Source organism: Sciurus carolinensis, chromosome 16, assembly GCF_902686445.1.
Source record: "Sciurus carolinensis chromosome 16, mSciCar1.2, whole genome shotgun sequence".
NCBI classification, from domain to species: domain Eukaryota; kingdom Metazoa; phylum Chordata; class Mammalia; order Rodentia; family Sciuridae; genus Sciurus; species Sciurus carolinensis.
The window spans coordinates 59,751,576-59,766,044 of NC_062228.1; the positions used below are offsets into that span (position 1 = coordinate 59,751,576).

At 51.2% G+C, this 14,469-nt stretch overlaps 1 protein-coding gene and 1 pseudogene across 1 annotated transcript; one reads left to right on the plus strand and one right to left on the minus strand.

The window, feature by feature from the left end:
- The first annotated feature begins 2,603 nt into the window (after window positions 1-2,603).
- LOC124967584 (translationally-controlled tumor protein-like) lies at window positions 2,604-3,121 on the plus strand (annotated as a pseudogene).
- Window positions 3,122-8,454: 5,333 nt separating this feature from the next.
- LOC124967088 (sialic acid-binding Ig-like lectin 14) lies at window positions 8,455-12,258 on the minus strand. The gene is given in 10 exon segments (XM_047529101.1): window positions 8,455-8,684; window positions 8,873-8,939; window positions 9,054-9,189; window positions 9,290-9,547; window positions 10,685-10,732; window positions 11,010-11,195; window positions 11,198-11,287; window positions 11,563-11,946; window positions 12,014-12,120; window positions 12,240-12,258. Coding segments are annotated over 8 exon segments (1,227 nt in total). The 5' UTR covers window positions 12,096-12,120; window positions 12,240-12,258; the 3' UTR covers window positions 8,455-8,684; window positions 8,873-8,896.
- Window positions 12,259-14,469: the final 2,211 nt, after the last annotated feature.

Consider the following 14,469-nt stretch of genomic DNA (forward strand, 5'->3'; position numbering starts at 1 on the left):
TTTTGTAATCTAGATTGTTACCTGTTTTGTCAGTCATTGGTCCAATTAGCCCACGGGTTTTCTCTATTTAAGGGTAATTCCCCTGCTATTTGCTCTCTTTTCTTATTTGTCTGCTAATAAAGTTTCTTGTGTGAGTTCCTGCATCTGGAGTAGTTTCTGGGTGCCTTCACATAGAATTCCTGTTATTATTGCATTTATATAAACCAGGTCAAATTCATTTTGTAAAAAAAAAAAAATTAACAGTGATTATTTCTAGTCAAAATGTGAGTAGCTATAAAACTTGTGTTTGAGTAGACAGCTCTAGTGCACCCATTATTAAATTTCAGTCCTGTCATTTTCTTTGAGACTTTATTACTCTTTTCCCATAAATCAGATTGAATCCTGATTTTTTTCACTAAAAACAAAAGCTTCCCTTTTCCCAAGCCATGTGAGCTGAAATGGAATGATTCTAGGCTTCAGAAAAATCATGACAACCAATCATGAAAGGACAAGCTTCATACCTGCTGCTCAGAGTTCTCCAGAAACCACCTCATCCCACCTTCTGATGATGCTCCCAGCTCAGAGCTAGAGACCTCAACCAGGCTCTCCAAAGACCAGGATGGTGATTTGTTCTAAAGAGTAACCTTTGCTTCTTTTGTTTCCATAGAAGGCCACCTGTGTTCTGTTGAGTGATACATTCTTACTCCTAAACCAAAGAGCTCCTGATAGCTCCACATTGCCACAGAGAGGAGCTTTGCTCTTAAGGATTAAAAGATGTGGATTCTGTGTTGATAACGTGGAAATTGTCTTTCATCAGATAGGTTCTGTCTCCTCCACTGACTTATTTAATTGGTTCAATCTTTGCCCCAGGGAATTTTTCAATTCTTGACGATTATTCTCCTTCCAGTCATTATATTTCCCTCCCTAGAGCATTGCGACAGAAAGATACCTGAAGTAGCCTTCCCAGCTTCTGAGCCCTGGGCGAGGGGGCGTGGACAGTACCTCAGCACTCACAGACTGTGTTCACAGGCAAGTCAAGCAAGAGGGCACAGCTGGAGGCAAACAGGTGGAGGAGCAGGCCAGGAGGGAGAACGAAGCTGTGAAGACTGGGAGTGGGGTGACAGGAGGCAGGGAACGGAGGCTGTGACTTCCCTGCTGGTCAGCTGAGCCCAAAGTGAGGAGGTAAGCTCTGTCTGGTCCCCAGTTCTTCTCTGCAGATGAGGTTCCATGACTCTGTTCTGGGGCTAAGGAAGGGAGAGATGGAGTTCTGGAAGTGCATTGTCTTGGACATGATGGGGCCTGGCCAGCTGATGTGGGGCAAGGTGAGAGGAGGGCACGCTGGGCCCGTCAGGGTTTCCCAGAGCAGCACAAACACCAGAAACCCCCTACTTCCAGAGGCACAGGGTAGGAAGTAAGGATGCTTGAGGAGGTGGGGGTTAGTGTCACACGTGTAGACTGCAGCCCCATCCCATTCTGTCTGTGCTTCCAGGACCCAGGTGATGTCCCCACAGTCCCCCAGGTGATGTCCCCACAGTCCCCCAGGTGATGTCCCCACAGTCCCTGACCTTCAGGAGCCCAGAGGCTCTGAGCTCTATACTGGCCTGGACCAGGAGGTCTACAGGGATCTGCTGAACCCCACACTGCACCTGCCCCTGGCCCAGAACCTCAGATCTTGCCTTCCTTGACCTTTCACTGGCCATGCAAAGGAGGATGGTTCTCTCCATGGCCACTTGTAGGGTGTATCTTAGAAACAGTAAGCGTTAGGCCAGCCCGGTGCTGGACCAGAGCATGCTTACCTATCTGCTCCTAAGCTGGACACCACCCATGTGGTCGAGTGGGCAAGCTGAAGCTAAGCCCAGCTTGTCGTGACACACCTAGGACACCAGATGGTTGTAACCATGGGGTGGACATCCACAAGCAGAACTTAGAAGCTGCACTAAGCCCCAAGCCTTTTGGAGCAGCAGAACCCAAGTAGGACTGGACGTTATCAGACAGATAACCGATACTCTGCTCCCCTGAGATCCCTGCCATGGCCGAGGAGGAACCCAACCACAGCTCCTTGACTAAGACAGGTCGAGGTAAGCGTGCTCTGGGGTCAGCACTAGGAGAAATAGCTTAGGCTTCGAATAGGTTTGAAGTGACGTGTGATACCTTGTGTGATGAATAATAAAATGAGTTAACTTGCCAACCGACTCCTCCTGGTCAGTAAGACGCTGGCAACACCACTCCAGTTTCCAAAGGAGGCTCCTGGTGGGAACCTTGAGACCAGGTGACCCCTGGGACCAGGAGTGAAGTAGCAGTGGGTCTCAGGTCCTCGAGAGGAGGGGGAAGCATCCTTCTGAAACTAAGTACTAGGTAGTTCCTCTCCATTTAGCTCCAGGACCACAATTCACAGGAATCCCATCCTAACTCCATCCACTACCTGACCCATCTCCTGCTCTGTTACCCATCTTGGAGAGCTGATGCTCCTGTCACTCTTATAGTGACTCCTTAGGTGAACAGGTGTATGTCATACCTCATACCCTTTGTATACAGCTCCATGCTGATCCCCATTTGGGATCTGTGCTCGCTCCGAGCTCTGGGTCCTGCTAAGCTGGTGCTGCCGTCTCCCTCCAGTCGCCATCATGATTATCTCCCGGGACCTCACCAGCCACGATGAGATGTTCTTCAACATTTACAAGATCCGGGAGATGGCGGATGGGCTCTGCCTGGAGGTGGAGGGCAAGGTGGTCAGTAGAACAGAGGGTAACATTGATGACTGGCTCATGGGGGGAAATTCCTCCGCTGAAGGACCCGAGGGCGGAGGTACCGAAAGCACGGTAATCACTGGTGTTGACATTGTCATGAACCATCACTTGCCGGAAACCAGCTTCACAAGAGAAGCATACAAGAGGTACATCAAAGATGATATGAAATCAATCAAAGGCAAACGTGAAGAACAGAGACCAGAGAGAGTAAAACCTTTATGACAGGGGATGCAGAACAAATCAAGCACATCCTTGCTGATTTCAAAAACTACCAATTCTTTATTGATGAAAACATGAATCCAGATGGCAAGATGGCTCTCCTGGACCCCCATGAGGATGGTGCGACCCCATAGATGATTTTCTTTAAGGATGGTTTAGAAATGGAAAAATGTTAACAAATTTGGCAGTTACTTTGGATTTATCACATGTCACCATAACTGGCTGCTGCTTGTCATCTACACAACACCAGGACTTAAGACATATGGAACTGATGTCATCTTAAGCACATTTATTTTGACCATGATGTATTTGGGGTGGAGGCATTGTTTTTTAAGGAAACAGTCATGTAGGTCGTCTAAAGATAAAGTGCATTTAAACTCACTTGAGATAAGTTCTCTTAGTTTAATACATGTTGAAACTAAATCCAACCTGTACTGTTCCTGGAGAAGCTAGCACCTGATTGTGGTCACCATTAGAAAGTCGACTGTCCAGCTGGGGTCGTGGTTCAGTGGTACAGCAATTCACCTAGCACGTGTGAGGCACTGGGTTCGATCCTCAGCACCACATACAAATAAATAAAGTTACTGTGTCCATCTACAACTAAAAAAAATAAAAATAAAAAAAAAGAAAGTCGACTGTCTTCAGATGACTCCTGCAGTGAAAACTACTTCTGCAACTGGAAAATAAAAAACAAGAATCAAAGCTTTAAATCTGACTTGTAATAAAGGGAAAGACCTGCTCATAGCTGTGCCAGCATTTGAATGTGGAACCTTACACATGGCATCACCTGCAACGGAAGTAGTACCTCCTGGAAGAGATTACCAAGAGAATGAAAAAAGACTAATTCAGTTGGAAAAAAAAAAAAAAAGAAGAAGGTCCTTATTCCCCTGGCCCCATACCCTGTCCTGTGTATATTTAGCAGTAGGGAAAAAAATGAGGTGGGTGAAGGGAGAGGAAATTGCAACCAGAAGCCACAAGGTACAAATGGAGAGGCAGAGAAGGAAATTTCCCCACATCCTCCAGCAGTAAAGCTGGGTCCCAGGCAGGGAGGAAGCCAGACTAACCTGCTTCAGGCCACAGTGCCTGTCAAAAAATAAAGAAACCCAAATCACTGCACTGAGACCATGCAGCAGCTGTTTTCACATTCAAGAATGGTTATAGAGTTTGATCTCAGAGAGGAATCCATCCATATGTATTTTTTTCAAAGCAACCTACTGATAATTTTTTTTTATTGAAGCAAAATTCAAATGGCATGCAATTACCAATGGCAATTTTGGATGTGAAGGCTTTTGGAGGATGAGCTGAAGAGGAAACCAAAAGGACGCTAAGTAACTCTCGCCAGCCGCAGGGCTCCCCCTGTGGAGGGGAGAGGCAGTGCGGTTGAAAGTCCTAGACTCTTGGCAGCCCACGAGGAGGTACCTCGGCACTTTTGAGAATAGGGGAGGACTCTGCAGCCGGAGGCAGCTATGAAGGTTCCAGCCCAGGGAGGCTAAGCTGAGGGACTGACAGAATGGTATGACATCCCTCCTTCAAGCCGGTTTCCATCGGGCAGATTATCTAGTTTCTATTTTTATTTTATTTGACTTACGGTATCTATAAAAATGTTTTCCTTGGGGAAAATATACATAACATAAAATTTGCCTTTTTAACTGTTTTTATGTGCATGATTGGGTGGCATTCAATACATCCACCTTCCTGGGCAACTAGAACTTTTTCATCTTCAAACTGAAACCTTGCACCTGTGAACCACCAGCTCCCAGTTCCTCTCTCCTGGGCCTCTGGCAGCCTCTCTTCTTCCTGCCATTTCTGTGAGTCTGGCTGCCCACCCCCTTATGGGTAGAAAAAGACACTGGTTCTTTCTCATGGCATCTTCAGAGTCCTCCACATTGAGGCCTGCACTGGAGCTTTTAAGGCTTAGTGATAGTCCGTGTTATGCGTGTATACCTTTTGCTTATCCTTTGATGCATTAGTGGACACTTGGGTAGCTTCCTTGATTTGGCTATTATAGACAATGCTGCTGTGAACATTGGTGTTGAAAGCCTCTGCTTTCAATTTGGAGGGGGGCATCGACCAGAAGTGGAAATCATAGTGTGAGGTGCAGAGAGCTGCTGTATCATTTTCCTCCCTGGCTGTGCCACTTTGCATTCCCACCAGTAATGCACAAGAATTCCAATTTCTCCGTATCCTCAGGAACATTTGTTTTTTCTGATTTGGTTTTCCAGTAGCCATTTTAATGGGGGCGAAGTGTTGTGTCACTATAGTTTTTGTTTCTTGTTTTCTTTTTAAATTTTTATACGTATTTTTAGTTTACTTCTATTTGATTTTTTTTTTTTTATATATGCTGAGAATTGAACCCAGTGCCTCACACATGCTAGGCAAGTGCTCTACCACTGAGCCAGCTCCTAGTTTTTGTTTCTTGTTTTTTGCTTTTCCTTTTGGTACGAGAGATTGAACCCAGGGGCACTTTATCACTGAACCGCATCTCCAGCCATTTTTATTTTTAACTTTGAGACAGGGTCTTGCTGAGTTGCTGAGGCTGGTCTCGAACTTGCAATCCTCCTGCCTTAGTCTCCTGAGTCTTTGGGGTTACAGGCTCATTGCATTTTTTACTTGCATTTCCACAGTGGTCGCTGTTTGTAACATTTTACAAACACACACACCATAATTTCAAACTTACTAATATAAACGAATTTCCAACATGTCAATATTTGAAGTCTCTTGGAATGGTATGAAAAGCCAGCTTCCGTGGGCAACAGGAAGATGAGCTATTCCCTCAGGGCAGGGACCGCTGGGCCCAGGCACAGCTTCTCTCTTACTTGGACTCACCTTCCACCATGTGCTGAGGTGGTCCAGTCTATCTTCTCCAACAAAAGTTGTACAAACAATAGAAAAAGAAAAGATCAACTGTCTTAGTTCAACCGGGCTCCTGTAACAAAATACCCCTGGGTATTTTGAAACACCAGAAATCCGGTTTTCACATTTCTGAGGCCAGGAAGTGTGGTTCGAGTGTCTGCTGTGGCAGATGACATCTTCTCACTGTGTCCTCACGTGTAAGAGGGGCAGACACTTGCCTTCCCATCTTTTATATGGTTGCTAATCCCATTAGTGAGGGCAGATCCATCAAGACTTAGCCACTCCCTAAAAGGCCCAGGTTAAGATTTCAACCTATACATTTTGGAGGGACACATATGCCTGGAATCCCAGCAGCTCAGAGGCTGAGGCAGGAGGATCACAATTTCAAAGCCAGCTCAGCAACTTAGCCAGGCCCTAAGCAACTTAGTGAGACTCTGTCTCCAAAAAAAAATTAAAAGGGTAGGGATGTAGCTCAGTGGTTAAGCGCCCCTGGGTTCAATCACCAGTACACTAAAAAGAAAAAAAAAAAAAAGGTGTGCTGGGGGAGGAGGGGCCAACACAGAGTGAACAGGAAACTGCCTGGCACGGGCCAGAGCTGCGGTGCAAAGCAGGGCGGTTAAATTCCAACAGAAATCCTGCGTGAAATCACCTGAAGGCTCAGGGGTGGAGCGAGAGCAACTGAGGGCACAAGGTGAAGCCGTGGGTAATCGCCAGGGCCCGCGAGTGCGGGGCAGCAGCGCTTCCCCTGGGCTGCCTGGTGGAGGTCCAAGGGCCCAGCCAGTGTGGCTCTGCCCACCCCAGGCAAGGGACACCGCCGGTTGTCCTGAACCAAATTGCTGCTAAAAGAAAAGCCTCGGAGGAGTAGGGCCGATTCTGGGGCTCCACACGTGACATCAGTGACGTTGAAAATCCACTTCAAAAGCACCGAACTTATTTAAATCAAAGTGGGAAGGCAGGTGGCATTCTGAAGGACGGGGACTGTGCAGGACGTGACCCGGCCGCACTGCCATGCCCACGGTGAGGGGCAGGACCACGCTGAGGGACACGCCCAGGGTGAGGGACACGCCCACACTGAGGGACAGGCCCAGGTTGAGGGACATACCCAGGGTGAGAGACCCTCCCAGAGTGAGGGACACGCCCACGCTGAGGGACATGACCACGAGGACTTCAGGGCAGTTGCTCTGACCCTGTTCCCAGAACCCCATCCAGGCAGCTTCCTAACCTGCGCTTCCCTGAGTTTGACTTCACAGCAGAGACCACACAGGATCCTTCCTCTGCCTGGCTTATGAGCACAGTGCCTTCCAGGGCCGCCCATGTTGTTAGTACAGGCAGGATCACCTTCCTTCTCTTTCTTCTCTTTTCTTTCCTTTCCTTTCCTTTCCTTTTCTTTCCTTTCCTTTCCTTTCCTTTTCCTTTCCTTTCCTTTCTTTCCTTTCCTTTTTCCTTTCCTTTCCTTTCCTTTCCTTTTCTTTTCCTTCCTCCCTTCCTTCCTTCCTTCCTTCCTTCCTTCCTTCCTTCCTTCCTTCCTTCCTTCCTTCCTCTCTCCCTCCCTCCATCCCTCCCTCCCTCTATTGGGACTGAACTCAAGAGCCTTCCTCCACTGAGCCACATCCCCAGCCCTATTTTGTATTTTATTTAGAGGCAGGGTCTCACTGAGTTGCTTAACACCTCGCTGTTACTGAGGCTGGCTTTGAACTTGAGATCCTCCTGACTCAGCCTCCCCGGTAGCTGCCTCTTCCAACTCCTGGCTCTTCTTTTTATTTCATGACTGAATAATGTCATTATACTTTAGAATGAGTAAATTACCAGGGATATATTCACCACTGGAATACTCTATTAAATACAAAAGCAATATGAAAACCAAAGATGAACTATTGATATATGTAATATCATAAAGCAGGAAAAACCATATTGAGACAGAAAAGTCAACCTGAGCCGACTGGGTGGCCACGCCTGTAATTCCAGAGACTCGGGAAGGCCAGGGCAGGACGATCATGAGTTCAAGGATTCGTTGGGAATAAAAGAGGATAAATATTAAAAAAAAAAAAATGCAGTGCATATCTAAAATAAACTAACTTCATCAAAAAAAAAAAAAAAAAAGGATTCACTGGGAACTTAGCAAGACCCTGTCTCCAAATACAAATATGAAATGTGTCTAGGGCAGTGGGACTGTGGCAGAGCCCCGGCGTCCAATCCTAGATCTGGGTGGAGGAGGCCAAGCACACAGCACAGGTGAGGTTTGAGTCCAGCGATAGGAAGCACAGATACTGGCAATACAGAAGTAAATGGTCAGAAGAGAGACTGGTGGCCCCTGTGGACGGGTGTGGGTGGAAGGGCCCAGAGAATCATGGGAGGGAGGGAGGCTGGACCTATGCAGCTGAGTGAAGGCTGCACCCACATCCGCCTAGCTGGGTGCTCTTCAGACCTTCCCGTCTTACTCAACTGAAGTTATGCATCCAAAAATGAACACACAGGGGTAGGGTCAGCTCAGTGGCAAGCACTGCTTAGCATGACGAGCCCCTGGTTCCTCCCCAGCACCCCCCGCCCCAAAAGAAGAAAACACACAGCGAAACTTAGTTAAAATATGTCCAAAAATATGGAATGGAACATTCAGACATAATTGTGTTCTAGAAACTTCTGCAGAGACTTTAAAAAGTGAAATCAACTTTTATGTTGTATTGTTTAATAAAAATGTTTACTCACAATTAAATGCTACACTATTGTATAATAATTATAACAAGGTAGGATCCTCGACTGGAAAAGAAATGCAGTGTTCACGACTCCATGCGCACCTGCATCTGTGCCGACAGGGAAGTTGTCTCAAGTGTTGAGACAGCAACTTCATGGTAATGGGGGCAGGAAGCCAAGCTCATTCCCTCTGAAGGGCTGGGGATGGAGAGGGAAGAGAAAGGGAGGAAGGGAGGGGTGGGGCGCTGCAGCCAGGGAGTGGGGCGAGACCAGCAGGGATTGGTGGGGCAGGCAGATGGGCAGGCAGGAGCCAAAGGGGTGTCAGTGAGCTCAGGGTCTCCAGGGAGAAGCCGGCAGGGGTGTCCATCTGGGCTGGGTGTCCATACCTCACTTCTGTCTTGGGCAGGGGCTCAGCCAGGCCTCTTGGCCCTGCTGCCCTGGGCTCCTGCACACCTGCAGAGTCAACAGGGGTCTCGGATCAGAGCCGGCCACGTTCATTCGAGCTCAGCCCTCCTGGGACTCTGGGACCCATCCCTGGGCTCCCTGCAGAGGGGCAGGCCAGCTCACCTGGTGTAGTAGATCCAGGTGAGGCAGTAGGTGAGGAGGAAGCCAGCCCCCATGAGGGCACCCCTGACCAGGGTGAGGACCAGGGGCCAGGAGCCCTCCTGCTTCTCAGGGACACACAGGCAGGAGGAGGAGTTTCCTGGGAAAGGGGAGGGGCAAAGTTCTATCCCCAGGCCTCAGCCCTCCCCCACCCAAACACCTGACCAGGCTGCTGCCCCTGCACCTGCCCTGCTACTCACTCTGCACAGAGAGGCTCAAGGAAAGAAACTGTGAGCCCAGCGGGTGTTGAACCTGGCAGATAAACTCCCCTCCGTCCTCAGCCTGCATGTGGGGCAGCTCCAGGACCCCAGACCCCGAGACCTGGGAGGGACTCAGGGCTCGGGTCCTCCGGGACCAGCTCAGTGAGGCAGGTGGGTTGCCGTCAGCCATGCAGACCAGCTGTAAGGACTCGCCCTCCAGGACAGTCAGCCATGTGGCACTGCTTGGGACCTTCAGGGCTGGGTGGGGGACATGGCAGGCAGGGAAGCTGATGGGTCTGTTTGTCCCTCCTCCTTCCCACTGAGTGCAGCAGAAAGACAAGCCCTTGTGGCAAGGACTGGGAAGAGATCAATCACAGTGAAGAGGTGTCCCTGGGGGTCTGGCCAGGCCATCAGAAGGACAGGAGGGCCGAGCCTGGATGGAGGAGCATGGTTCTCATCGTAACAGAGGGAGCAGCTCAGCGGTCCAGCAACCAAGCAGTGAGAGCCAGGTGCCCCAAAGTGGCACCAAGGCTGGGAGAGAGGCGGGTCAGGACTTTGGAGCCTTATGTGCCAGGTCGCAGGCTGCAGGCTTTGTCCTGAGGGTCCTGGAAAGCAGAGGAGCTGTGAACAGGCAAAGCACAGGAGCAACACTGGGCCCAGAAGATCCCAAGCGGACCTGGGCGAGACCGATTGGACAGGAGGCAGGGAGGCTGGGGAAGGGCTGAGGCTGTATTCTAGGTTTGAGGACAGGACCGACTGGGTCTGGAGCCAAAGGGAAGGAGAGGAGGGAAGTGCTTTGAGAAGTGCCCAGTGTCGAGAGGCATCCGCTGGAGTGGCTAAGGGTGCAGCTCGTGGCCCAGGAAAGGGCTGGGGGAGAGCTGGGGGGCACGGGACAGAGCTGCAGGAGCTATGAGGACCCCAGGCAGTAGAAAGGGAAACGCTGCACTCTGGGGAGGGGCCACTGAAGGCCCTGAGCACAGAGGATTGGGAGGCTGCACACCAGGAGGGCAGGCAGGACTGCTGGCCAGGGCGAGGACCCAGGCAGCAGGCGGCAGTGGGAGGAGGGAAGCAGCAATCTGTTTGCGGGCGCAGTTTCAGTTCTGCAGGGTGAAGGCTCTGGGGACCCACTGAGTGACCCTGTGCACCAGCGGCTGTGCTGCCCAACCCGACCCACAGAAATGGCCAGAGGGTAATTTTGACACATTCATTTTATCACAATTGGTAATAAAATGGAAAAGAAGAGGAAGGATGGCCAAAGCATTGCATGGTGACCTTGCTGAGGGTGTGAGGATGGCCTAGCCAGGTGCTGAGGAGGGAGGGTCCTGTCCCTGGGCTGTGAGCCGGGGGCTTGCAGAGAGCTCCCAGCCCAGCAGGGAGGGGGCGGCTCTTTCCTACCTGTGCCGTTTCTGAAGAGGGCTCGGATGCTGAGGTTCTGAGGGGCGTCTGGGTGGAAAGACACCATCCTGCTTCAGAGTGAGCAGCGGGAAGGGCGTGGGACGCGCAGGTGCCCGAGGGGCCATGGACACTGGGAAGGTGGGCTGCTGTCCTTCCGACCACTCCCACCTGGGCTGCAAGTACTCAGCCCCACGGAGGAGGTGTCTTACGCCGTCCTTGTCTTTCCCACACTCTCCTGCACACACACACACACACACACACACACACACACACACACACACCACTCACAAGGCCCTGGGGACCCGGCTGGCCCTCCTGCACTCACAGGACACATTGAGCTGGACAGTTCTCTCCGTGGTCACCTGGGCTCCTTGGAGTTCCACCTGACAGGTGAGGCTGGTGCTGTGGTCCTGGGGCCGAGGGGTGAGGCTGAGCACTGAGGACTGGAGGGCCCCGGGGTCCATGGGGTTAGTGACGGCCCCCATCCAGGAGAACAGGAGAGTCTCCCCTCCTCACAGGACCCTGGCAGGTGGCATCTCAGGCTGGTTGGGTGACCGGACACCAGAGGCTCCAAGAAGTGGATGACGGGCTTCTCTGTCAGGACTGTGGAGGAGAGAGGGAGACGCCTGGGCCCAGACACAGGGACGCCCAGGGGGACCCTGCGAGGGACTGGAGAGGAGACGCCTGGCCCAGACACAGGGACGCCCAGGGTGGACCCTGCGAGGGACTGGTGCCTCAGGGCCTGGGCTGGCCCCAGGTCTCATTCCCCTCTGACCACCCCAGCCCCAAGGCCAGAGCAGGGGTGGCCCTAATGTCCCGCCTCTGTTCTAAGACAGGGGTCTCCACTACCCAGCTCCCATGCTGGGGTCCCTACCCACCTGTCACCTGCAGAGCCAGCTTCTTATCTCTGTAAAAATGTCTTGTGTTTGGTCCTATATCTGCTCTCAGGATGTAGCGTCCTGTGTCCTCCAACCTGGCGTCCCTGATGCTCAGAGAGCAGTTGTTGGCCCTGACGTCCCCGAGGATGTAGAATCGGCCCCTGGTTTCTGTTTTGACACCTTTGGATGGGTGGTTTGTGGCCACAGGATCATAATAGTATCCGTCCTCTCCGTCCCGGAACCAGGAGATGTAGAGCTGGCTGGGGGGACTCCACCCAGTCCAGGGGTAGGAGAAGGAGCAGGACACCAGGACACACAGGCCCGCCTGCACTGTCACCGACTCCTGCAGCTGGAGCTTGAACCCTGGATCTCTCTGCAGGGACCCTGGGGGACACAGAGGCTCAGCTCAGCCCAGCCTCCACCCTGGCCAGCCCCTCCTCAGTCCACTCACCTGCCCAGAGCAGGGGCAGCAGCAGCAGGGGCAGCATCCTGCATGTGCCAGGAAGGGAGCCAGTCCAGGGTCCTCGGAACATGGGGTGGGGCGGGGCAGAGGAAGCCCTGCAGGAAGGCAGTGGGTGAGCGAGAGCTGTGGTCACCCGCCAGAGGGGAACTTGGGAGCCACGTGCCGTTGGTGGTGAGGTGGGGCTGGGAACCAGGTGACCCTGCTCCAAGCCTACCGATGCTGCTGGGATGAGCCTGAGGTCCCCAGAGGGTGTGAGCCTTGTCCAGACAGGAATCTGGAAAAGGTCCCCTGCAAATGTGCTTAAGTCAGCAGTGAGATCAGCAAGGGAGTGGAGGCAGATAGGAAAGGGAATGCACAGCCGGGCTCTGGCACACACCTGTAATCCAGTGATTGGGAGGTGGAGGCAGATAGGAAAGGGGCTGGGAGGTACAGGCTCAGGAGTCCAGAGCAGGAGTGGGGACCCCTTTCCTCATGGCACACTGAGTCTGCTTCAGGGAGCAAATTCACCTTTGTGTGTCAGGAGCTGTGACGAGGGGAGCCCTGGCTGTGGGTCCAGGTGGTGGGTCTTCTGCACTCAGGAGGGGTGGCAAGTTCTCAGCCACAAATACACCGGGTGGAAGTGAACTGGCCCATAGCGCTCAGGAAAGATGTGGACCCTCCCGGTCGGTGCCCATGGTGTTTCCTGACCCCTTGGATTTGGGTGGCTGATCCTGTGATTGTCCCCATTTCCTGGTCTTGATGTCCAGGTCAGGCCTTAGAGTTGGGTGTTTGGAGGAACCCAGACTTTGCCTATAGCTGTTCAACCTTATGAAAGTTACCTGCACTCTCTGTGTCTAAGTTTGCTCATCTGAAAAATAGAGTCAATCATAGAAACGCTGTGGGGGATTGCATGATTCGTGTGTGTGTGTGCTTAGGATTGTGCTGGCCCTGGCTTCGTTCCCTCATTCTTCATGGGCACCCACAGGGCACCAGGAGATAAGCCCACGATGGGAGGTCAGTCAACAATCACAGAGGGGAGACAGGCATTTAATATGGAAATTAAGACATAGTCTCCTAGGGAATGATTTGTTCTAGGAAAAACATGGAAGCAGGAATGCAGAAGAGGATCTGCTGAGAGCTGCCAGTTTTTAGTAATATGGCCATGGACGGCCACATGCACAAGATGCCACCTGTCAAGACAGGAGGGAGTGAGGAAGTGAGTCCAGTGTCTAGGCAAAAGTGATTCATTCCAAGGGAAAGGGCACCTCTAAAATTCCCAGGGAGCACAGGTGATGGATGTGGGCAAAGCCAGGTGACCATGAGACAGAGTGATGGATGTGAAAGGGGGGAGGGCAATGCCATTCTGGAAGGCAGCTCTTGGAGACATCTGGAGGCTGTTGCGTGAACCTGACCATTGCTGAACGCATTCATCGGGGCTCTCCTGAGAAACAAAATCGACAGGATGTGTGTGTGTTTCTTTATTACAGAAGTCCCTCTTATTCCACGTCTTCAAGTCTTCACATTCGCTGACTTCAGTTACCCACACTCAACCATGGTCCCTCCCCAAAAAATATTAAATGGAAAATTCCAGAAATCAATAATCCAGAAGTTTTTGTTGCTCTCCATTCTAAGCAGTGTGAAGAAATCATGCACTGTCCTGCTCTGTCTTGCCCAAGATGTAAATTTTCCTTTCTTCTCACATATCCATGCTGTATATGCTACCCTCCCATTACTCACCTGGTAACCATCTCAGTTCTCATATCAACTGTTGCCATTTCATAGGGCTTGTGCTCAAACAGCTCTTACCGTACTCATTCATGTCCCCAGAGCACAAGAGAAATCATGTCAGCAATTCAGATTTGCCACAGAGAAGTGTAAAGTGCTTCCTTCGCGTGAAAATGTGAACGTTCTCAATGCCTGTGGGAGATTTGGCCTATCTGCAACTTCAGGCATCTGCTGGGGGTCACGGAAGTGCTCCCCCATGATAAGGGTAAGACTTGGATAAGGAATTGGTTCACACAATTATGGATCCCAAGATATGCAGTTGGCAAGCTGGAGACCCAGGAGAGTCCACAGCTTGGCAGGAAGAGAGCCAGAAGAGCCAACATTTCAGTTCCAGTCCAGAGGTAGGAAGAAGCTCATGTCCCAGGTTGAAAGCAGTTAGCAAAAAGAGTTCTACTTACTTTCAGGAGAGTCAACCTGCCTGTCTACTCAGGCCTTCAATGGGAAGGTGCAGGCCCACCCACATCGAGGAGGGCAACCCAATTTATTCAAAATCTGCTCATTTAAATGTCCATCTTATTCCAAAACACCTCACAGAAGCATCCAGAAAAATGTCTGAGCAAATGTCTGGATAACCCATGACCCCGTCAAGATGACACCTAAGATTACCCGCTACTCTGAGTGCACGGTGAGCACAGTTCTTGAACAGGATTTCCTCTTGCTTTCACTCGATCGCCTCCACT